This window comes from Corythoichthys intestinalis, chromosome 3, assembly GCF_030265065.1.
Source record: "Corythoichthys intestinalis isolate RoL2023-P3 chromosome 3, ASM3026506v1, whole genome shotgun sequence".
Taxonomy (NCBI): domain Eukaryota; kingdom Metazoa; phylum Chordata; class Actinopteri; order Syngnathiformes; family Syngnathidae; genus Corythoichthys; species Corythoichthys intestinalis.
In genome coordinates this window covers 19,732,256-19,758,156 of record NC_080397.1, presented here as the reverse complement: position 1 = coordinate 19,758,156, position 25,901 = coordinate 19,732,256, and the positions used below count along the sequence as shown (strand labels likewise).

Here is a 25,901-nt window from a genome sequence, read left to right as displayed (position 1 = left end):
CAAAACAATAATAATAATAAATTACGTGTAGCTCAAATAATGACCCCATGTTTGATGTCATTGTCGAGCAGAGATGAAGACCACAAAAAAAGATACATTTTTTTTGCCCCTTTTTTCTTTTTCTTCCATTTTATTACATTTTAACAAAGTTGATAACAGTATATGTGTGGTGGTCCTTGCCCACACTTTACTTGGGCTTTCATTTTTGTAACACTTCCTGTTTTGACCTGTGGCATTGGTTCAAGCTTGGCAGGCTGGATGTGGTGTGGCGGACCTGGGAGTACACTGGCAGCTCGTCCGCAATCACCACTGCTTTTAAGGACCGGCTTGGGCATCAAGCAGGTGCCAAATGATTGCCTGTCAACATTGGTACATCGACCAACTAAGCCAGTAGTTTTGACTCTCGTTGTTGAATGCTTTACTAATTCTGTCTTTGTTTTCAGGACACCCACCCAGCCAGGCCTCCTGTCAGAACAAAGCCACCCGCCACAGCCATTCACTGACTCACTACCGCCGCCAGCCACCCTACAACTTGCATTTGTTCAATAAATGTCACCCCACTCTTCATCTACTTCTGGGTCGCATTTTGGTCCGCATAACAACTGCCATAACAATATGTATTTATGAATCTTCATAAAATATTTAGGCAACCACGTCTCATTCTATGACCCTTTTGACCCATGGTTAAATGCTTGAGACTTTTTCTCATTCAACTTAAAGGCAAAAAGGCTCAAAACTTATGTCTGCAGGTGTAGTCCTTTTTATATCAACTAAATGAACAGTGAGCAACCGACCTTTGTATTAGTACACAATGCCTCAGTCACACACCATTGCATGACAAAAGCAGTTTTTCGAGTTGTTCCTCTCTCTCGCTCTGCTAAGACTCGTTCCAACGACAGTCACAATTTAAAGCTATATAGGCTGAAAGTAATGATATTTTCAGTAGTTGCTGGACAGGGAGGGCAGAGAGTGAGTGTGTTGTTCCTTAAAAGGGAGTGTCAGCTTTCTGTTTATATTTATTAAGTTGGATCACTCATCGGCATTCTGATCAGAACACATCTACAGCTGAAGCAGCACTGGTGGAAACAATAGAGTGTTCCTCAGGTGCCGGGAAAGCATGAAGAGCTTAATGGAATGGTTTTTCACATCTCTTGGTACTGTGGTTGTCATCTACTACGGAGTAAAGCTGTTCCTTTTTAGTAGGATGCTTCTGCCGAAAAGGTGGTTTCCACTGCCAAAGTCTTTCTTTTTGTCCATGGGAGAGTGGGCAGGTAAGCATGCTGTGTGTGTGTGTGTGTGTTTGTATGTATGTATATATAGTGTGGGGGTGTAGGTGTGTGTATGTGTTACTATCAAGTTTACCGACAATAAAGTACGTACAAGGTCATAAAACTGAGTAGAGTGTCAAGGTATCAGCCAAAACCAAAACAAAAAGAAACAATGGTCATGAACTAATTTTTAAACAGAACTTAGCTGTAGCTACATATTTTCTTTATATTTTGTGCGAAGCTTACAGTGATGACTGGCAACTAATTCTGATAAAGACTGGATTGGTTTGGATTCTTTTCACTGATCCACAGTCTGACGTCTCATAACACTATGAGTCATGATAGCCCTTGCTGAATTAAAAAAAAAAAACAATCATTAAAAAAAAAAAAAAACAGCCTAGAGGACCAAGGCACTCAACAGCTTATGTCATTTTTGTTGCGTCATCCTGAACTTACTGTTGACCCCAAGACTGAAAGGCGATCAGCAAAAACACATCATTTAAAAAAAAAAAACATTGTTTTTAAAACAGTGAAAAATGTGAAGCTAGGCCCACTGAGAGCAATGTAGTGGTCGGTGTCTTGCACTAGGACAGTTCGATATCAGACTGTCAGCCCGAGCCAAGGTTTGGACCATTTTCCCTCTGGTTACTGGATGACCCACTCTACCACTTACCTACTCAAGGTTTGGTCTCAACATTAGCAGGGACGATATAACAGCATAACCTGCATGTAAACTTTTTGCTGGGGACGGGACTTTAAAAAGACCAAACAAATTATTGAACGGGCGTCTACTGGGCTACATTTCTCACGAATATGAAGCTAATTAATTGATAGGCTAAATGATCAATGCTCAACTTGAACCAAATTACTCTCATGAAATTCTGATGAGTTATTTCATTTTACAGATTTTTTTTTTCATGTCAGTTCATGTTCATATCAGTTTCCCCCAGAATTTGACCCATTGTTGGATAGCTACCGCTTTTTTTTTTTTTTTTTTTTTTTTTTTTGAAATAATAAAGGGACTTGCACTCTGAAGCCATCACATTGCATTACCGTAATGCACATAATGCAAACAATGATTCAAATGAGATATGGCTAGCTTGACTTGTTGTTCCTTGTGGAGGCTGGCCAGACCGCAGTAGTTTTGTAGGTGAACAAGTTCACACAGTTTAATGTTATGCTAACTCTGATGCAGGTCGGACTTTCAATAGCAAAATTAGTGGTGTTTCCCCCACCTCTTTTACATTACTTACAGTGGCTGCTGCTGTCCTAAAAAAACACCTTCTAAGGCAGTGGAGTAGGCGGCATGTGTATCGACATGAATCCGTCAGGGATGTGTGAGTGTTTGTGTGTGTGTGTGTCTGTGTGGCAGGAAGGGAGGGCGGGGTCAAGTCATCAGCCAATCAAACGTGCGTTTGACGGGAAAACAATGGACCGGCACATTCAGCAAGTGAAAAAGGATGAATGTAAGTCTGAAATTATGAAAATAATTACTTAATAATGGTAAGGTCTGTTCTATCCTTACAACATATGGGAAGATAATCTAAATTACCTATATAACTGAACTCATTATGTAATGCAAATAAGATTGCTTAAAAGTTGGTGGGGACAATTTCAGCATCCTGAATAGTTGGTAGTGTTATGTCTCTACTCTATGCAAACCTACGCCTTTGCACCTGCGTCTGTTGCAGCCTGGATAGGGACATCAGAATGAACACTCAAACTACAATGTTTTGCCTTCAATAGCTCAAAGGAGAATTGTATTTAACATACAATGTCCAAGAAAACAGGAAAAACGTATCAAAAATATATCATTAGCATTCTAAATAATGTGCACTTTCCCAAAGGCTTTTTCATATAGTCAGTTTTACAGACAAAAAAAAAAAATCGTAAACATGTTAATTTCTCTCAAGCTTCTGTTAGACATGTAATACAAAGTTGCAAAATATGTCAAAGAAGATAAATATAAACACGAACGACCAAACAATTGACCTTATCGGCCGTTAAGGACGGCCATTTTACCCCTTAACTGGCGAACTAGCTAAGACAATACAGAGAAATGTGGGATTTTTAACATTCACAGAAAAGTAATACAAATATATATCAAAACGAAATATTTACAAATGTATATGTAAGTGGTTTGTGCAGTGTTTCATACCTGGATAGGGGTACCAGAATGAACACTCAAACCACGATGTTTTGCCTTCAATAGCTCAAAGGAGAATGAGGCAAAGTGGCGAGCTTTCCCTTTTCCTTCATTCAGCAGACACTACTAGTCGATCGCCGATCACTTTTCTCACTGAGGCTAAAATAGGAGAGCAGGTCTCACATCGTTTCAGTTATTTTAAAAATGATTTCAATGAATGCTAATAATGTTATCCATTTAAAAATCCGTTTTTAACCCCTTCTTTAACACTAACATTTTACCACGTTTTTTTTCATCTGTCTTTTTAATTAACATACATATGAATTTTATCAATCATGGGATATTTCCAATCTATTACACACTCCCCTGCAGAAAAAGATGTCGTCCGGACATCATAAGTTTACGAAATAAAATGAACCGTTTTCCAAGTAATTGTAACTGCAGAAAATAGCGGTTGTTTTTGTCTGGGAATTTTTCTGAAACACAATGGCACTAAATAAACTATCAATCAATACGCTCGCATATCGTAAGGCTGGTATGCTTGGAATGGCTTTGTCTACACTGTCACCAACTGACCTTCTCTGTACTGCAAAGATGGGTATTGGTAAGGCTCTCTTCTTGTGTGTGATGCGCTACAGCATGATGGAGTTACCAGCCGGTCATAGGTGAGGATTTCAGGAGGTCGTCTTTCTCTTCTTGGGTATCTACAATTATGTTCTTCGTTTCTTCCTGAACCTCTGTGGAGCGATATCGGAACTTCCTCTTGAAACTCTACCCGTGGCTCAAAATCACTCTGATTTTCATCTCTCAAAAACACATCATCTTGTTGTCTTTCAGCTGTGTTTGTGTTAGGTCCACGTTCATCAGTGTCTAATGCTGGTGTCTCTCGATTTGGCTCAGTAGTCATGTCTGTAATGGGTGCTTGATACTCTACTACTGGCTTGTAATAGTACTCACACTCATCTTCGTCACTCTCTTGCTCTTGGTCTGTTTCTTCTGCAAGGGTTGTCTTTTTCTTTTGTTTAAGTGCTGGTTGCGGATGAATTTCCAAAGGTAAATGATCACATGGTAATAACAGGATTCGGTGCAATGTTCTTGTTCTTCCTCTGCCCTTTTCAGGTTTGATTTCATACACTGGGTTATTTTCTCCAACTTGACGAATCACAATATGGATATCCTCTTCCCAGTGATTACGAAGCTTTCCTGTGCCTCCTCGAGGCGTCAAATTCCGAACCAGAACACTGTCACCAGGACACAAGACAGATGTTCTCACTCTGCTATCATAGTGTCTTTTACCCCTCTCAGTTAATTTTTTTATATTTGCTTGGACAATTTTGTTTGCTTCCTGCATTTCTCTTTTCCATTTCTCCATGTATGTTCGGTGGTCTACATTTCCTACTTCAGTTGTGAGACCAAATACGAGATCAATTGGCAATCTTGGTGACCTTCCGAATAACAGGTAGAAGGGAGAAAAACCTGTGACTTCACATCAAGTGCAATTATAGGCGTAGATCAGTTTGTTCAATGATTCTTTCCAATTTGTCTTTTGCTTTTCTGTAAGTGTTCTCAGCATCTGAAGCAGTGTCCTGTTAAAGCGTTCAACTTGACCATTTCCTTGGGGATGATATGGTGTTGTCCGCGAACCAAGTACACCACAATTTTTCTTTAGCTGGGCAAAAAGCTGATTCTCAAATTCGCCCCCTTGATCATGGTGTATCCGCGCCGGTAGTCCAAACTTCAGGGCAAAATCATTGAATATACGATCAGCTACTACTTTAGCAGACTTGGAGGTGGTGTCATAAGCCTGGGCAAAACGAGTGAAGTGGTCAACGATTACAAGAATATACTCACATCCCCCCTTACATTCGTCCAAGCGGAGGAAGTCAATTGAAACAAGTTCAAACGGTTGAGTCGTGACAATGCTGGTAAGCGGTGCCCTTGTTTCTTTACTTGGTGTTTTTTGTTTTAAACATGTACAAGTTCTTGCCACATAATGTTCTATTTCTTTTTGCATGTAAGGCCAAAAGAATCTGTCTCAGATCAATGACGTTGTTCGATCGATGCCTTGATGGCCCATGTCATCATGTAATTCTTTCAATACCTTGCTCTTGTACTGTTCAGGTAACACCAGCTGGGTTCTGTTTGTTGTCTTTCGACGGAGAATGCCATTTTCATCAATTTGTAGTCTTTCCCATTCCCGTAGTAAGCATTTGCTGTGGAAACTAAGGGCTGTGAACTCTTGTCCCAAAGGTTTCTTGTTTTCCAATTTGAAGTGCAATATTGGAGCAATGTCCTTGTCGTTTTGTTGCGCTAGCTTGATTTCAGCCATTGAAAAAGGCTTTTGTGTTTCTTCGTCCACTTTTGACCAATGCTGAGATGCTAGTATTGGACCAATTCCTGGTGGACTGGAGTCTTGAACCTGAACAGCATAGGCTGTCGCTGCCACACAGTCTGATGATAGCTCCTCTTTGCACTGTTCCATCATTTCTTCAATATTTACAGGCATTCTCGACAGACTGTCGGCATCCACATTTTCTTTCCCTGGACGATAGCGAATGGTAAAATGGAAGTCTGTCAGTTCTGCTACCCATCGGCAACCTGTGGCATTGAGTTTTGCGCTTGACATGACATATATGTAAGTGGATTATTGTCAGTAAACACAGTGAAAGTTGGTGCATAAAACAGATAATCTCTGAATTTTTCTGTGATGGCCCATTTTAATGCAAAGAATTCCAACTTTCCTGAATGAAGATGATAATTTTTTTCAGCACGAGTCAGTGTTCGGGAACCATATGCTATGACGCGGAGTTTGTCGTCTTGTCGCTGGTATAAAACTGCTCCCAGACCTTGATTTGAGGCATTCGTGTGCAGGATAAATGGCCGTGAGAAGTCTGGGAATCCAAGGACTGGAGGCTCAAGTTAGACAATCTATTAACTGTGACAGTATGCGCTGATGATCCTCAGTCCAGTCAATTGGTTTTTGTGATGGTACTCCTTTTTTCTTTCCTGTAGAACGTCTTATACTTGCCCTGTTTTGCGGTGCATTAGCGTCTTCTGTTCCTTTCAGCAAGTCATAAAGTGGACCCGCTATACGTGAAAAGTCCTGGATGTATTGTCGATAATAGCTCAACAAGCCCATAACAGCTCGGAGCTCTCCAACAGTGCTTGGTTTTTTTTCTTTCAAGCCTCTCACAGCGATGGTGTCAGCTGGGTCAATTTTGCTACCTTCGGCTGAGACAATCCTTCCAAGATAGCGAACTTCATGTTTAAACAATTCACATTTGCTGGGTTTCAATTTGACTCTGTATTTTCTCAACAGCTGGAGGACCTTTCTGACGTGGGTGACATGGTGGTCGAATGACTGACTGTATACCAACGTGTCATCCAAGTAGGGGACACAGCAGGGGTCGCGTTAACCGGAAATTTTCCGTCGTTGACCGGTTTTTTAAAACGGTGATGGAAAAAACTGAAGTCCGTCAGTCATTTTGACAGGTTGCAATTCACACCCCAGACCACAGGGTGGCACATTAATTAGCTATTGTCTCTCTTAATGCATGACGTTGTTGGCTATTCTGTCAGAATATTGTAGTGTAACCGGGGTCTGGCGGCGGCACCGTGATTGACACATCAACGCGAGGTTCTTATTGGTGCACCCGGTGTGCCAGCGCGTGATCCTTATGTCTTCCTTCCCCTTCCGTTTCCGCCTGTTTACCATTGAAGTCAATGGCGGTGGAATCGAAGTTGGAAGGTCTTTATACAAGATCCCGGGAATGTTATTTTGATGTAGGCGGGTGGAGAACCAAGCCAAGGCCTCCATGCTTCGTACCATGTCGATTTCCAAACCATGGGTGCTCGTACTCGTCATAAGGAGATGGACAAAACTGACAGCTCCTGCAGTCATGCCCCCGCTGTTATGGAAGGTAATGTGCTCTAAAAATACGAAACCTAAAATCTGGCGCATGAAACGACTTGTTGCCTTTGCTATTGATATTACGATGATGATTGTAATTACGAAGTTTAATCATTTTTACAACAACTAGCTTCTGCTACTGCTGCTAGCCGCCTGTTGCTAATCGTGTTTGAATGCACCGCATATATCCAAGTGTTACAAGTTTTTATTCGTTTGTTTACAGCTGGGAAATGCTGTTATAAAAGAGAAGACAACTTGACTTGTATGTTGATGGACATATATCGAACATATATAGTTTGCGTTCCACAATGATGATGACAGCTCGACTCCCGGGAGAGGCCGAGAGAGGCAGGAATTGTGACAGACAGTGGTTCGCCGAGATCGCCGTGATCCAACTACGAACTTGTGAACGGTAGCATTTTTAAATATATGCTATTGGAGCTGGAATTACCGAAGAGGAGAGCGAGATGGACTGCTGTAATTCGACAAGAAATCGGGGCACCAAACGATCACCACAGACTATGTAGTAGTCATTTTATATCTGGTAAGATGCATTTAATATATATTTAGAAGATTTTGGGCTGACAACCACAATTAAGATCATTGTGTGACGTTGGTGATTGGGGTCTATATGGTTGCCTCTTTTTCTTTGGGAGTGGAGTTGTTTTGTTGGTGTTGTTGGCGGTAAGCAGAGTAAAAAGAGGGAGAAAAATACAACTTCAGTGTCTAATTTTTCGCCGCCAAGCAAGCGTTACAAAATTAAAAATGAATGAAAACTAAATACTATTGAATATGTCATCATTATCATTTTAAAAATTTCAGTGACTGGTAAAAATAGATTATGACCGGATTTTTATGACCCTGTCAGTCAAAATGACAGACAACGAAAATGTCTAGCGCAACCTCTGGGACACAGATGGTGTCTCGTACTTCCTCCAGACACTCTTCCATACAGCGTTGAAAGGCTGCAGGTGCATTCATCAGTCCAAATGGAATCCTTATCCATTCATACAAGCCCCATGGAGTCACAAATGCTGTTAAATGTGTACTGTCCTCATCCATGAACCCTTGATGATAGGCCTTTCCTTGATCTAGTAAGCAAAACCATGAGTTTCCACCAAGACTGTCAAGGATGTCTTGAACACGGGGAATTGGCTGTCTGTCAGGATGTGTCTTCTTATTTAATGCTCTGTAATCTATACAAAGACGCAAACCTCCATCTTTTTTTCTGACACAGACAATTGGTGAGGCGTTAGATGAGTTTGATTTCTTCACCCACCCTTGGACAATGAGATTGTGCAAGTATTCTTTCATTTCTTTGTACAGAGGCTTTGGTACTGACAGACAGGTCCGTGCAACTGGATCTACATCTTTCAAGGAGATTCTCAATTTCAATTTCTCAATTTGCCCAATGTCATCATCCGATTTAGAAAAAGAGGAGCGCTCTTCGCGGAGCATATTTTTTACCACTTCTCTCTCTAGTTCTGGCAGATGGTTTGAGTCAATTGATGGATCCCATAAGCATTTCGCGACTGGTTCAGCATCTACACTTATTTGACTCACTGAGACGATGGGTGACCTCTCCAAAATGGATGCTGGGTGAACAGCTTGGATTTGCTGCACTGTGCCCACAACAGTTCTTCCTGATAACTCAATGTCGTGATCAGTTGGATTTTGTACATCAATAACAACATAAGGTTTAACACCCCGTCTGACTGTTACTAGGGTGTCACAGAATTCAAGACCTTCAGTCCACTTTGGATTTATGTCTGGTTCAAAGAGAAGTGTTGTGTTCTCCTTAAATGGCTCTTTTTGCACTTTACAGTCAATCCGAACAGAGGTGTGCTTGGGGACAAGTGTTCGCTCTTTAGTTGTCTTTACAGTATACTCACACGATTGTTCACTGGTCACCAGGTCGATAAAAGCTAGAACACAGTCATTCTCGAGGCTGGGGAAAGCTGTCTTTAAAGTTTCGTGGAATTGCTCTTTTCTTACAGTATCCAATTGTTCTGCTGTATAGGTTTTTACCAGCTGCTCAATGACATTGTAACCCAGGATGGGAACAATAATTTTTTTTAAATTGGCATCTTCTGCAACTAATCCAAAAGTGACTTCAATGAACCCTTCATAAGGCATACTTTGTCCATTAGCAACTGTAATTGTAAAATCATCAGACATATCAAGAAGTTCAGAAATATCTCTGAGCTTTTCTTTAGGCAAGTTCTCGCTTTTCCACTTTTCATCAACAATACACACTTGAGAACCCGTATCCCACAATGCATGAGTCTTGTGGCCTTGTATGTAGCACTCAACAACACATCGTTTCCCTACCAAAGAGATGATATGAGATTTGTCATCCTCTTCCTTGGCGATGCCATTTTTCTTAGAACGTGGATGATCGTCACATTGTTTTTTGTGTGTTGGCCAATGTTCAACTTGACAGGTTTTGGAACAGTAATATGTTTTATTACAAGAGGCACATTTTCTTAGTCTTAGATTTTTTTCCAGTAATACCACAATAAGTGCAATATTGTTGGGACAATCTGTTGCAGGCTACTCTCTGTCCCTTGGGGGTAGCCCTCTTCCATTTAAAGAACTGTCCTGGTCCTGTCTCGCCACCCTCATTTTGCAACCTGCGAGAAAATGTTCATCACCGCCACACCTATAACAATGGTTGCAATTCTCACTTCCATTCTGTCGACAGCCAATACATTTTCTGGAACGTGAGCGAATTGTCACAGGCGGATGGCGCTGTGGAGCAAACCCCTGTTGATATTGAGCCGTCCCTCCTCTTTGCCCTGGTCCTTTGGGAGGCCAGTACATTTGTGGTTGATGCTGGAACATGTAGGGTGGGGCATATTCTTGGGCGACAGGTGAAGCCTGACACTGTGTTGGCAATGAGTTTGATTGTTGCATTGATTCTCTAATTTGTGCCACTTCAACGCTTAAATTTTTCAATGTGGCCATGTCGGAGCGCATTTCCTTCAGTTCATTTAGGACATCAGACTGAATTTTACTTGAACGTTCTGATATTATATTTTTACATTCTTTATCCGTAGATGTGTCAGTTGACTGAACTGAATGCACAGTGGTTGATTGCATTTGGGAAATTAATTTCTTCTTATTTTGTCTCTCTGTTTCGTTGGCACAAGCAATATTAAGTTTCTCGAATAGTACTTCATCACTTGTTGTTGTTTGTTGTAGGTATGGCTGAAGATCACTCTTAACACTTTCACTTTGCAGACCAGTAAGGACAGTGTGGAGAAACATACTTTGCACGAGGACGGGATCATATCTTAGACCAGACTCAGCTTCTTGTGATGCAAACAAAATCTTTTGCCTCAAATCTAACGCACGTATCAGAAAATTTTGTGCCGTTTCCTTGTTACTTTGAACTTCGGACGTGAGTTGTTTGTATAATTCTGTTGCACCTTTTTCTTGATAGTGAGATCTGAGAATTCTCCTTAATATAGGTAAAGTTAGGTTGGTTTTACCTTCTAAATAGCTACGAAGTTGTAAACCTGGTGCTATTGCCCTTATCACTGCATCAATTATCTCTAGTTCAGGAAATCCCTTGCTGATACCTTGCTCAATTTGGTGTGCGAGACTAAAAAAAGTAAGTATCTTTCTGGCCGGGCTCACCAATTTGACCTGATATTTTGAATTCTCTTCCCCACTGCAATGAAAGCCGGGGCTGTGGAATCTGTCTAGCGGATGCATAATTACGGTTTATATTGTCATTTTCCTCACTGGCTGTATTTTTGGTGTCGTCAGTCTTTGTTTTCTCCAGCCGTGACAATGCTAATGCTAGCTGTAACTCCTTAATTTGTTCTTCTAAGCGCATTTCCTCTAAAGGTTGATTGGTTTGCTCTTTTTCAACCACCACCTGTTGTTCACGCAAAGCTGCATTTTTTTGTGTTTTAGCAAGTTGTTGTAGCTCAATAACCTTATCATTTAGGGCCAAAAGTTCTGCCATGCCCTCATCCTCAAGTTCGCTGAAGTCTTTTGTCTCTAAATACATTGTTATATATGCTACAATAGACGGACGACTTTTTGCCGACACCATTTCAAGCTCAGGACCAGTAATACATAGAAAATCACAAATTTCAATTAAACTGTCCTTTGGTAATGTATAAAGAGCACCACCAACTTGAAGTTTCAAGTCCTCAATCTCCATAGACGCCATTTCAATCTCCAACTCGTGGCCAATGCTGATGTGGTGCAATAACTTCTTTGCAGATTGGACACCTTGGCTCTCCTGGCACTCGTAGTTAACCTCAGATCGCAAGCTTCTTTCTGCAGGCGTTAAACCACCACACGTTCTGGACCCCTCAGGCTGTAGATGTGTAATGGGTTGAATGAAAACAGGACTTCTATTCCAGATAGCAGGTCCTTGTCACATCCATCCCGGACGAGCCCCCAAAATGTTGCAGCCTGGATAGGGATATCAGAATGAACACTCAAACCACGATGTTTTGCCTTCAATAGCTCAAAGGAGAATTGTATTTAACATAAAATGTCCAAGAAAACAGGAAAAACGTATCAAAAATATATCATTAGCATTCTAAATAATGTGCACTTTCCCAAAGGCTTTTTCATATAGTCCGTTTTACGGACAAAAAAAAAATCATAAACATGTTAATTTCTCTCAAGCTTCTGTTAGACATGTAATACAAAGTTGCAAAATATGTCAAAGAAGATAAATATAAACACGAACGACCAAACAATTGACCTTATCGGCCGTTAATGATGGCCATTTTACCCCTTAACTGGCGAACTAGCAAAGACAATACAGAGAAAAGTGGCATTTTTAACATTCACAGAAAAGTAATACAAATATATATCAAAACGAAATATTTACAAATGTATATGTAAGTGCTTTGTGCAGTGTTTCATACCTGGATAGGGATATCAGAATGAACACTCAAACCACGATGTTTTGCCTTCAATAGTTCAAAGGAGAATGAGGCAAAGTGGCGAGCTTTCCCTTTTCCTTCATTCAGCAGACACTACTAGTCGATCGCCGATCACTTCTCTCACTGAGGCTAAACTAGGAGAGCAGGTCTCACATCGTTTCAGTTATTTTAAAAATGATTTCAATGAATGCTAATAATGTTATCCATTTCAAAATCCGTTTTCAACCCCTTCTTTAACACTAACATTTTACCACGTTTTTTTTTCATCTGTTTTTTTAATTAACATTTATATGAATTTTATCAATCATGGGATATTTCCAATCTATTACACGTCTACTGGTGAGGTGACTGACTTATCATGGGCTGGCACATTAGCTAGCAGTGGCAATAGGTCATCCATTTAGGAAAGACTTGACAGTTGCATTCATTAAGGAAAGACTTGGCAGTTTGAATCTCAGCTTACTCTCCCCTCTGCTGTTGCCCAGCTGGTGAAATGCTCTTTAATTGTGTTACCATGGTGGTAACACAATAAAAGTGACATTCACCCTATGCTGTTGAGCACCTTGCAGGTCTACGGTTTATTTGTTTGCTTTTTGTTAGCTAATAAACCGATCAAAGCATGCCTGTGAACTAAGATGTGGACTCAGAAATGTACCCTGTGGGACTCTCGAAAGACAGAGGGTTTTTAGATGAGGTGGAAATAATTCTGGAAATTTTTGATGTCATGCATTTAATATATTGTATATTGTCACCCTCCAAAAATTTTGGGGAAAAAATTCCATAAATATCCAAAATTCAGCAACTGGTTAAGATTTTGTTTCCTAAAAATGCTATCAAAAATGAAAAATAATGATTTAGACAATTATTTTAAGAAGGCATAATTATACATGTAGCTTATTTTGAAATGTTTGCATTATATCTTTAAAGTACATCAAAATAGGGGATAAAATGCTAATTATACTTATTATTACCATTCAAAAAAATCACTTATGAATCATCTCGAAACCTGTTCATGGACAAAATACCTAGATTAAGACATCATGAAAACATTATTAAAATGGTGTTTACATAATTCATTTGGCCTGAGAAATATCAAATGTCCTGTGGGACACCCTAAAAACAGACAACTCAACTTTAAATCCCACCCCCCAAATTTTAGGTGATGTAGCTGAAGCTGTTTTTGTGTGTTTTAACTGAGAAAATATGAACATACATATTCTTATCAAATTATGACAATTTCACTCTTTTATTGTTTTTCTTCTAAATTATGATTTAAAAACCAAAAAAAAAAAAACTTTATTCCAGTGACAGTCCAGCTCTCCTTCGTTACTGATAATCTGGTATCTACTATCCAGTAAGTATTTGGTCCTGAAGAAGATGATCATGAGAGTTGTGAACAGTTGTATGCGAGTTGTTCCTGTTTATTCTCAGCATGAACTTTATCAGAGGAACATGCTGTAAGTACCGAACGTTATCCAAACATGATGAGTCAGTGAGCCTTCACTTTGACATTGTGTTGTTTTTTCAGTGGTTACGGGTGCGTCAGAGGGCATTGGAAGACAATACGCCTTTGCAGTAAGTAATTAGTTTTCATAACATAACAAGTAATGTAATATTTACTTTTTAATCCTGTATTTCATTTTATTTTATTCTTGTAAGGTTTTTTTTTTTTTTTTTTTTTTTTTTTTTTTAATCAAATAACATTTATTTGATCTGGCAAGTAATTGACAAATTCACTTTTTTAGTGAAATTATTCTCATGATTATTTCTAACAAAATCTTTACATTTTTCTTAAAAATTATGTCACATTCTGTTCAGTGCTACTGGTTTAGTTTTTTCATGTATTACAGAGCCCAGGTGTGTGGCGGTGGGCAGAGTCTCCCGTCTCGTACCTTCGCCCCAACTCATTAGCAGGGTATCGAGACGCGAGTGAGCTAAAAGAAGGGTGCCGAGATTTTGACTTGCTAGTCGCTATTGTCAAGTTGAAATCTCGTGCAAGTTGCCATTCTTCGCTCTATGCGTGTTGGTCTTACTTTGATTTAATTCTTCCGATCCTCACTTGTGATCCTCTACCTTATGTTACTTGCTATGTTTTACTTACACCCTTCTCTTGCGGCACTCCACCCATTATCTCAGTTACCATCGGTTTTGAGATCCTGTCAGCCTGCTGTCACGGCCGTTTTTGTTACCTCCTCTTCGTGTTAGTTTGATTGTGAGACGGTCCCTGGACAAATATGTTGCCTGGATCCAAAAATTTGAGTGTGCATACTATATTGTAATGGACAACGAAATGATAATTCTCACATATATATGTGTTTCGCCATTCATATGTTGTTCACATTTTTTTCATGTGGCACCCATTATTGAAAGCCCTATCTATTTGCATTTGTGTAATTTTTCCAAAACACCTTAAAGGGATCCACGGATAGAAAGACTTGTAGTTCTTAAAAGATAAACGTTTTTATGAGTTAAAATAATTTGATATTGAAACCCCTCTTGATTTTTCTGTTTTATTACAATTTGTAAAATTGTCGTCGTCACATGGTTACGCTGCCGGCCTTCCAGAGTATGACTAGCGACATAAACATGTCATCTGCTAACCCTTTCAATTTGAACCCGCGAGGAACATTAATAAGCATGACAGCAATGTCTATATTTCACAAAATGAGCAGCAAAAGCAAAATGACCAGGAAAGACGGGATGAGACGAGAGGAGAGTAGGGGGAAAAAAAACGCTGTTCACCCAAAATGTGCTGCACCGGCAAAACGTCCAACAAGAGATGAATTTGACACCAAAAGTACTACCGTGTGTACCATACAGACAGAACATACTACAGATGCCATAAGAAAATATTTCAACATAGGAATATCAAAAAAGGGTGGTTTAAATATGCTGCGTGACTAATGTGATCAACAAGCTGCTTTAAAGCTTCCACAAGAAAACACAATGTTTAAAAGTATGAGAGGGAAACACATGCAAAAAGTATTTTAGTCCAATAAAAAGCTAATAAAAGACTCAATAAAAACACAAACAGTAAGTACTCACCGCTTATAACCTATATGTGCAAGTGTTGGACGTCTCGCTGCGTAAAAAACCAAGGCAAGCAACGATGCGATCGATTCGTCTCATGACAGTGACAAATTACGTCATCACCCCGAGCGTCCATTGCGCACACAAAACATGGTGCCCTCCTTAGGTCAAAACATGTACTAAATATGATAGATTTTTAAATCAATTGCAATATTTTATGTGTGTTTCTAATAACATATTTTAGTAAAAGAGAACAATTGTGGCTTATTAAAGCCTATAAGTCTTTAAGTCCGAGGTTCCCTTTAAGATGCTACAAGATGGAACCAAAACCATGTATAAATATAGAAAGATTACTGTGTTTTTTGTTTTTTTTTCTAACTGTAGCCGTATTTTGTGCTATTATTAGCTAGCTGAACATGGGATGAACGTGGTTATCATGAGCAGAACAAAAGTGAATTTGGACAAGGTGGCCAGGGAAATAAGTAAGAATGACACTTTTTTTATTTCTCGATTTTTAAATCTACCATTTTACCTTGTGCACTGATTATTGTGTTTGCATACACAGGCGAAACTACACATCGGATGGTAAAAGTGGTAGTGGCAGACTTCACGAAGGACAACATCTTCACGGATATTGAGGAGCAGCTCAAGTACCTGGACATTGGAGTATTAGGTACTACTCTCAGAGTCTATTATACATCATGTGCTCAGACAGAATGAACATTCTGTACATTGGAGCAAAATCACAACCAAGCACATTCAATCAAAACTGGATTCTTGTTATTTTTTGCCAGTTAACAACGTAGGCATGGTGCCCAGTACTGTCCCTCGCAGATTCCTTGAAGAAGAAGATCTGGACCAGGTTAGTGGTGGCCCAAAGATTTATATCTATAAATCATATAACTCAGGATGAGTAGCGTTTGTGACACTTGTGCAGTTGTTTGTCCCTAAATATTTTTCATATTTGCTTCATCTCGGTACGAAAGCTAACTGTAAGTTTATAAAGAGGGAAATTATTCTTTCAGTAATTTTTGACGCCCCCACCTCCAAGTGAGTTCTTAAGCTCTCGCTCAACTTTGTTACAAGCTGAAGGCCTGTCAAGTCGCTACGCGGGTTGTTGTTGTTCATGTGGACATTCACTTTGAGGTCCTACTTGTGACATATTTATGTCACACTGCTGTTGCCATAGTGTGCACTTCCTGTGGGTGTGGTAGTACAGTATAAAAAGGAATCTCTGTTATGTCTCTGTGACATATATGATGAGAAGCACACTGAATAAAGAAGTGTTGTTCCATTCAAGTCTCGGCCTTACATGTACTTAGATCAGGGAAGTACATCACAAAAGTGAGAGTGATTGTGCCACAGTCATTGCGTGCTAAAATGCTTGCGCAACTGCATGCAGGTCACAGTGGTATTGTTAAAATGAAAGAAATGGCGAGAAGTTATTTTTGGTGGCCAGGATTAGATAAACAGATCGAGGAGACGGTAAAAAGTTGTTCATCTTGCCAGAAGATTCACAACAATCCACCTTCAGCCCCACTTCATCCTTGGGATTTTCCTCAGGACCCTTGGCACCACATTCATATTGACTTTGCGGGGCCTTTTGAAAATCGAATGTTTCTGGTTGCTATCGATGCCCATAGTAAGTGGCCAGAGGTAGCTATCATGAAATCAACCACATCGGAAAAGGCAATTGAGAAGTTAGGGGAGATGTTTAGTCATTTCGGAGCCCCTGCACAACTCGTGTCAGACAATGGGCCCCAATTTGTGTCAAAAGAAATTGTTGAATTCCTGCAAGCCAATGGGGTTCAACACATTAAGTCGGCTCCCTATCACCCGGCAACCAATGGCTTGGCAGAGAGGTTTGTGCAGACCCTCAAACATGCTCTCAAAGCATCACAAGGGCAAAGTACACTCCATCAGAGACTACACGAATTTCTCCTCAAATACCGAACATCTGTGCATGCAACTACCAAAGTATCGCCTGCGAGCCTCATGTTTTCTCGAGAGATACGAACTGGCATGCATCTTCTGAAACCACCAACCCTGAGCGAGATTGTTCAAATGGATCAACGGAAGCAAGTCAAGTACAGAGACCTGCATTCCAAGAACCGAGTTTTTGCACCTGGTGACTCTGTTCTGGCCTGGAGTTACCAGAGTAAGGAAAAGTGGGCCCCTGCCACCATCATTGCTCAAACTGGGCCTGTTTCCTACACCGTTCAGACAGCTGATGGTGTTTGGCGTCGCCATGTGGATCAAATGTTGGGAATATCAGACACTACTCCAGAACTATCTATTGATTGTGATGATGCTAGCAGTGTAATTATACCAGAAATGTCTAGCTTACCGGATGTGCCAAAAATACCAGAAATGTCTAGCTTACCGGATGTGTCAAACCCAAACAATCCCGCTGTAATGGTGTCTAATTCAACCAATGCACAAACGGAACCTGAAACGGTATCGGAACCTGTTTCCACAAGTGGGAAATCGGAAGTGACTGTTGAACGTCGTTATCCTGCACGCGACAGGCGACCGCCTGATAGATTGGATTTATAAGTAATAAGTAATGAGGGGAAAACAGGAGGTATTTTTGTGTTTATTTCTGGGACATGTTATGTAAGGGGGGAGGAGATGTGACACTACTCTTACGTCATTCATGAACTAATGTTCATGAAACTTGGTAGCTATGTAGCATGGGCCAATATCTATTGATCCTTGGAACCTGATATCCGATTTTTTTGTATCAGAGCGTAGGTGTAGGGAGGCACCATGGTGGAAAAGTGTTGAGCACGTCCTCCTCCTAGTTCTGAGATCAATGGTTCAATCCCGACTCTGGCTCTCCTTTGCGGCATTTGCATGTTCTTCCTGTGCCTGTGTGGGTTTTGTCCGGGTACCCCGGCTTCCTCCCACATCCCAAATACTTGCATGGTAGGCTGTCTGAATACTCTAAATTCCCCATAGGTGTGAGTGTGAATGGATGTTTGTCTATATGTGCCATGCAGTTAACTGGCATTCAGTTCAGGCTTAGCCCGTAGTTAACTGGGATAGGCTCTAGCACCCCGCAACCCTCGTGGGGATAGAGGGTTTTTCGATTGTTTTGATCTCAAGGCTGATTAATTAGAATAAATAAAATATATATATACATTTTTTGGTCTGAGGGCTGCAAATCCTATCTCTTTAATAGTCTATTGGACAGTATTTTCTCCCCTGGAAATTAGATGATTAGTATGCTTGTTATCTTGGTTTTCAGACAATCATGAGTGTGATTAATTAGATGATTAGTATGCTTCTTATCTTGGTTTTCAGATAATCATGAGTGTGATTAATTGCAACGTGAAAACCATGGTGAAGGTAGGATCCTGTTTTCTCAGTGGAACCTCCATAGTTAAATGTTCCAAAGTGATACATTTTGGAATTAAGCAGAATCTTCTGGGGGGAAAAATATGTTTAATTTCCCCCCGACTATTTCATGATTGAATCAGGAACATTGAATATGTTCGTTTTGTTTTTTATTTTAAATTCAATTTTTAAATTAACATTAAAAGAAAATTCACTTCATATAGAATGCCATTTGTGGTGGTGGCCCTTGCCCAGACTCCCCTCTCCTTTTACTTTTGTAACCACCATACCATTAAATGGGAACATTGTTTTGCAAATAACCTCCTGTTCCCTCAACATTACATTTGTATATTATATTTGATGTAGTATTATACAGTCTTAAATTTCTATTCATACTTACTAAATATGATGTTAAACATATGCTTTACTGTACTGTACAGTAAATAAAATATGTATCATGAAACTATAGGTCATATTTATTTATTAACTTGACATTAATAACTTTGGCGGTTCCACATCTAATTATTTATTTATTGTTATATAACACTCTGCATTACCCAGAAATATATTTTTCTGTTTTTCTTTTACAACAGATGTGCAAAATAATCCTCCCAGGCATGGAAAACAGGTTTCCTTCATTTGACGTAACAAAATTATTATTAAACAACAATTATTACAAGTAGTTAATAACACTGATAAATGTCGCTGGGTTTTACTCCACGTGAATTCACCTCTGTGATCCGACCCAATGATAATGATAACAATTTGGATTGGTATTCATATAACAACATGCTTATAATTTAGTGGAAATTTACACAAGACAAAAGCCGAGAGAAACTGGCTTCTCTAATATGATGCTTTATTCTAACATGACAGATGACCGACTTATATATTTTTAACAGTTTTATTGAACTCTTTCGATGATGATGATAGATGTCCAATTATGTGGCTCTTTCCATCCTTTCAATTTAGTTTGTCCATTTGCTGCCATCCAGTTCAAATCTATTGGTCGTCTACTGCAGACAATGGCAGCCAATTAGTTACTGGGAATTTTATACATTTTAACCATTTTTTCGCATACGTAAATATAACTGGTTTTATTTGCAGTTGTTGTTTTTGCTAAAAAAAAAAAAAAAAAAAAAAAAAAAAAAAAAAAAAAAAAAGCAACCCGATAATATTTTTAAAGGAAATAATAATAATGGCTTACTTTTGTTACTGTTAGTCAGCTTTGATAAAATTCACTAAACCACAGAGACACATTATCACTTGAAGTCTTGTGAAAATACACACCAATTTACTTGCGTTGTTGAATGTGCCAAAGAGACACATTATCACTTGAAGTCTTGTGAAAATACATACCAATTTACTTGCGTTGTTGAATGTGCCAATTTCTGAAATTATAGCAGGATAGTACAAAGTATAAACAACTGTTCAACATGAACTGATTGCAGTAGTTTTTTTTATGCTGCTGTGACCACATGTTTCAGGGTGTGTTTTGAGTTTGTGTGTGTGTGGTATGTAGGAGAAAAGGGGTGATACTAAATATTGCATCTGGTGTTGCCTCCATTCCGTTCCCAATGTACTCACTGTACGCTGCATCTAAAGTGAGTATCCGCTTTCCATCACATTTTTGGCTTCTAAAATGTTAATTAAATTAACTTATCACCTTTTCAGATCTTTGTGGAGAGGTTTTCTCAAGGTCTTCAGGCAGAATACAAAGATAAAGGTGTTATTATACAGGTACTAAGATCATCTAATCTCTTTAGGCAGCATGATACAAAATTTAAAAAAATAAAAAACATAGGAAAACATCATAGGAATGCCTAAAAAAAAAAAAAAAAAAAAAAAAAAAAAAAAAAAAGCAATCCCATCATTTTTTTAACACAGTTGTTGTTATTTGGCTAACATCACAACATCCAACCCAGGGGTAGGTAACCTGCAGCTCCAGAGCCTCACGAGGCTCTTTGAACTCTCTATTGCGGCTGTTTTATATTGAATAAACTAATATTTGATTAAAATCTGGTGCATGCTTCCCTTTTGTAGGCATATCAAGGCAGGCTGGCCGTTGCGAGAGTTTATCAACAGAACACTCAGGCAGGTCATGATTACACCAACAATGTAAAGTCGTGGTTACCATTTGGAAGCTGTACCTACAAGTCTTTGCACCACTTGTGTGTACACCTTCCGAGTACCATTCACAGGTGCAAAGACTTGTGGGCACACCTTCTAAGTAGCAATCATGACTTGACATAGTAGATGAATTCATTACATGCGTGAGTGTTTTGCGAATAACTGTTAAAAAGTGAGCACTTATTCTGCTTCCTAAAATGAAATTAAACTACATTGTAATGTCTAAAATGCACCAAAACCCTTTTATATATATGTACAGTATATATACATATGTACAGTCAGTGTTGTTAATCTTACTGAAAAAAAGTAATTAATTATAGTTACAAATTACTTCTCCCAAAAAGTAATTGCGTTAGTAACTCAATTACCTGAATGTAAGAGTAATTAGTTACTTGGCAAAGTAATTGGTGATAATTACTTCTTTTTTTTTTCCCTCAAAAAAAAAAAAAAAAAAAATTGGCCACACTATGTGAAGTTTTTTGTGAAGGTTTTTGGTACAATTGGCCCGAGCCCAATTCTTTACCCTAATTTACCCTTTACCCTGAATCAACTGTTAAAAGTTGTCAAAATTGCTCCCATTATTGCATTTGTTCCCTTCTCTCTACTTTCGACATATGAAAGTTTTAAAACTGTTTCATCATTTAAAGATAGATTCAAGTCAAGATTTTGCCGATTTAGAAGTATTTTAGATAAAAAGTTACTTAGGTTCGCTAGGAAGGTTCTCTACAACAGAGCCGTCCTAAAAAGTCTACTGCTTTAAGATGGCGGCTGTCTACTAACGCATTTAGTGCCATCATAGTATATATTTAAATATATATATATACAGTGCCTTGCAAAAGTATTCGGCCCCCTTGAATCTTGCAACCTTTCGCCACATTTCAGGCTTCAAACATAAAGATATGAAATTTAATTTTTTTGTTAAGAAACAACAACAAGTGGGACACAATCGTGAAGTGGAACAACATTTATTGGATAATTTAAACTTTTTTAACAAATAAAAAACTGAAAAGTGGGGCGTGCAATATTATTCGGCCCCTTTACTTTCAGTGCAGCAAACTCACTCCAGAAGTTCAGTGAGGATCTCTGAATGATCCAATGTTGTCCTAAATGACCGATGATGATAAATAGAATCCACCTGTGTGTAATCAAGTCTCCGTATAAATGCACCTGCTCTGTGATAGTCTCAGGGTTCTGTTTAAAGTGCAGAGAGCATTATGAAAACCAAGGAACACACCAGGCAGGTCCGAGATACTGTTGTGGAGAAGTTTAAAGCCGGATTTGGATACAAAAAGATTTCCCAAGCTTTAAACATCTCAAGGAGCACTGTGCAAGCCATCGTATTGAAATGGAAGGAGCATCAGATCACTGCAAATCTACCAAGACCCGGCCGTCCTTCCAAACTTTCTTCTCAAACAAGGAGAAAACTGATCAGAGATGCAGCCAAGAGGCCCATGATCACTCTGGATGAACTGCAGAGATCTACAGCTGAGGTGGGAGAGTCTGTCCATAGGACAACAATCAGTCGTACACTGCACAAATCTGGCCTTTATGGAAGAGTGGCAAGAAGACAGCCATTTCTCAAAGATATCCATAAAAAGTCTCGTTTAAAGTTTGCCACAAGCCACCTGGGAGACACACCAAACATGTGGAAGAAGGTGCTCTGGTCAGATGAAACCAAAATTGAACTTTTTGGCCACAATGCAAAACAATATGTTTGGCGTAAAAGCAACACAGCTCATCACCCTGAACACACCATCCCCACTGTCAAACATGGTGGTGGCAGCATCATGGTTTGGGCCTGCTTTTCTTCAGCAGGGACAGGGAAGATGGTTAAAATTGACGGGAAGATGGATGCAGTCAAATACAGGAACATTCTGGAAGAAAACCTGTTGGTATCTGCGCAAGACCTGAGACTGGGACGGAGATTTATCGTCCAACAGGACAATGATCCAAAACATAAAGCCAAATCTACAATGGAATGGTTCAAAAATAAACGTATCCAGGTGTTAGAATGGCCAAGTCAAAGTCCAGACCTGAATCCAATCGAGAATCTGTGGAAAGAGCTGAAGACTGCTGTTCACAAACACTCTCCATCCAACCTCACTGAGCTCGAGCTGTTTTGCAAGGAAGAATGGGCAAGAATGTCAGTCTCTCGATGTGTAAAACTGATAGAAACATACCCCAAGCGACTTGCAGCTGTAACTGGAGCAAAAGGTGGCGCTACAAAGTATTAACGCAAGGGGGCCGAATAATATTGCACGCCCCACTTTTCAGTTTTTTATTTGTTAAAAAAGTTTAAATTATCCAATAAATTTTGTTCCACTTCACGATTGTGTCCCACTTGTTGTTGATTCTTGACAAAAAATTAAAATTTTATATCTTTATGTTTGAAGCCTGAAATGTGGCGAAAGGTTGCAAGGTTCAAGGGGGCCGAATACTTTTGCAAGGCACTGTATATATATAAATATATATATATATATTTTTTTAAAATAAATTTAAACAGCAAAATCCTATTTGGAGGTGAGAGCACGCAAGAGCAGAATTAAAGACGCCACGATTTTAGCAAGATATTATCGCGTACTTACCTCTTTTCGATCCAAAAACTCCATGTAGCACGTGTCAGCAAGCGTCAAGACACAGCTGTGAATGGCCAGAGGCGCATTTTTGGGGTATTTCATGGGTGAAAAATGGTAATAAAACAAGGGTCGCGATGCAGAAATCGCAGACGTCAAGGAATGGTCGAGATTTTCTTTTTTATATATTTACCCTTTTAAATGTTGTTTTTCAATTTTTCTTTGTTTGGATCTTTTATTTATCATCTAACACAGGGGTCCCCAACCTATTCCACTAAGGCACACTGTGGGTGCAGGATTTCATTCTTACCAAACAAGATGACAACACTTTTTCCCCAATCTGGTGTTTTACAAGTGCAATCAGTTGATTGCAGTCAGGTGTGGCTTGTTTTAGCAGAAGCCTCATTGGTTCAACTGTCTCTGCTGGATCGGCTGGAACAAAAACCAGGACCCACAGTGTGCCTTGAGGACTGGGTTGAAAACCCCTGAATTCTAACATATCGGGGAAAATACGACGGTAACAAAAAAAAAATACAATTAAATGATAGTTATGAGGTAGATATCCGTGACTTTTTTTTATAGACGCCATTTTTTTCATTGTGACGTAATTTGTTTAAAAGTTTAAAATATGCGAGTGAATAATTTTTTTAAAGTATTTTTTTCAACGAAATATTGTACATCGATTAATGATTCTAAGCTAAAATCAACTATTTTTAATTTGTACGTTTTACCCCCGAAACCCCCCCGTTTACAGACGTCGTGCAACCGCTTTTGTTTCAACCCAGCCCTAAAACGAATGTAATTAATTATATTTATTATTCAAAATGTCTGTCATTTTTAGCTTAGAATCATCAATTGATGTTTAATATTTTGTTATCAAAAAAAAAAAAAAACTTAAAAAAATTATTCACTCTCATATTTTAAACTTTTAAACAAATGATGTCACAATGAAAAAAATGGTGTCAGTATAAAAAGTCACGGATATCTACCTCATAACTATCGCTTAATTGTTTTTTTTGTTTGTTTTTTTTTTTGTTACTGTCGCATTTTCTCCGATATGTTAGATGATAAATAATCGATCCAAACAAAGAAAAACTGGAAAAAAAAACATTTAAAAGGGTAAGTATATGAAAAAGAACATCGCGACCCTTGTTATATGACCATGTTCCACCCATAAAAATCCCCCAAAAATCCAGCTATGGCCATTCATAGCCGTGTCTTGACACTCGGCGATACATGCTACATGGAGTTTTTGGATTGAAACAAGGCAAGTATGCAAAAACATCTCGTTAAAGTCGTTGCGTCTGTAATTTTGCTCACGCTTGCTCTCACCTACAGATAGGGTTTTGCTGTTTAATTAAAAAAATTTTTTTTTTTTTTAATTCCTACCGTTCAAAATTTGTCTTCCCACAGAAAACTGAGATTTTAAGCTTTTTAATGATGTATCACAAATGCATATTGGACAATTTTGAAATCGGGCCAAATTGGGGGTCTCACAGCGGAATTTCAAGTAATAGGAGTGTTTTCCGCCATAAATATATTGAACTGACACAATAATTTCAAATTGTCAATAAGTGAATGTGACTCTAAGTGTTGTTTTCTGTGGAATCTATGAGAAATGGATCTTTGAGTATTAAACGTTGTCAACCGCTGATCCAATTATGACCACGTTTGGTTTATGTTTTTTGTTAAATGATTCCAAATTCAGCAATACCTTAAAATGATCTCCCACCCAACTTTTAAGTTCACAAAATGCATAGGGACGGCTTCACATTTACCTCATGTTTTTTTATTTATTTATTTTTTATTTTATTTTTTTGCTTTCTCAGGCAGTGGCACCCTTCGGGGTGTCCACTCGTATGGTGGGCTACCAGCAAATAAATGCATTCATGCTGTCTCCACGAGACTTTGTAAGGAGCTCGCTGCAGTATATCCGAGCTGGGGACAAAACATACGGCAGCATCTGTCACATGTTCCTGGTAAGGAAGACTCACTCTTGCGAGTTAAATTCAAGAGCTCCTCACAAATAGATAATCATTTATAATTTTCACTATTAATTGATATCCATCTACAACACTTTTATTTTTATTGTTGTTGTTGACAATTTGTTTGATTTGGGGGGGGGTCGTGGTAAAGCTGTGAAATAGCAAAATGTGGAAAAAAGTGTCGTGAATACTTTCTGGATGCAGTGTACATAAAATTAATTTGTGTATTGTTAATGTGTGCACACACAGGGCTGGTTACTACTCTGTATCCCACTCAAGATTCTCCACACTGAGGCTGTATTTCAAGGCCTGCAGAACTATGTGGAAAGACAGCAAGCAGAAAAGAGATGCAGCTCTGTAATAAGGGACGCTTAAAGGAAGATGACTGCAATAACAACGCCATGTAGTTTGTGGTTCATGTGTTGCACAATGTCAAAAATCAGACCCAGTCAGTGATTGTTGTAGGTTTAAAAAATGTTTCCCATTTGAAATTATTTCAAACTGTTGCAGCTTTCAGCTTGTCCCACAAGAGGTCACCATGGTGCGCACATTTTAACAGTTGACACACATTTTACACAGGTTGTCATTCCTGATCCATCCTCAT

General features: G+C 39.0%; 1 protein-coding gene across 5 annotated transcripts; it reads left to right on the top strand.

The window, feature by feature from the left end:
• The first annotated feature begins 841 nt into the window (after positions 1–841).
• On the top strand, positions 842–25,901 carry hsd17b3 (hydroxysteroid (17-beta) dehydrogenase 3). 5 transcript variants are annotated; one of them, XM_057833067.1, is made up of 12 exons: positions 1,122–2,734; positions 13,546–13,697; positions 13,769–13,815; positions 15,677–15,752; positions 15,836–15,943; positions 16,065–16,132; positions 18,577–18,621; positions 19,203–19,237; positions 20,132–20,213; positions 20,284–20,349; positions 25,142–25,291; positions 25,547–25,901. In XM_057833067.1, the coding sequence occupies exons 2-12, from the start codon at positions 13,673–13,675 to the stop codon at positions 25,670–25,672; spliced, it is 828 nt and encodes a 275-aa protein (XP_057689050.1). In that variant the 5' UTR covers positions 1,122–2,734; positions 13,546–13,672; the 3' UTR covers positions 25,673–25,901. The 5 variants fall into 5 exon arrangements, with proteins under 5 accessions (XP_057689049.1, XP_057689050.1, XP_057689048.1 ...); XM_057833068.1 differs by lacking the exon at positions 1,122–2,734 and adding an exon at positions 2,741–7,334 and having other exon boundaries at positions 7,548–13,697; XM_057833066.1 differs by lacking the exon at positions 13,546–13,697 and having other exon boundaries at positions 842–1,271.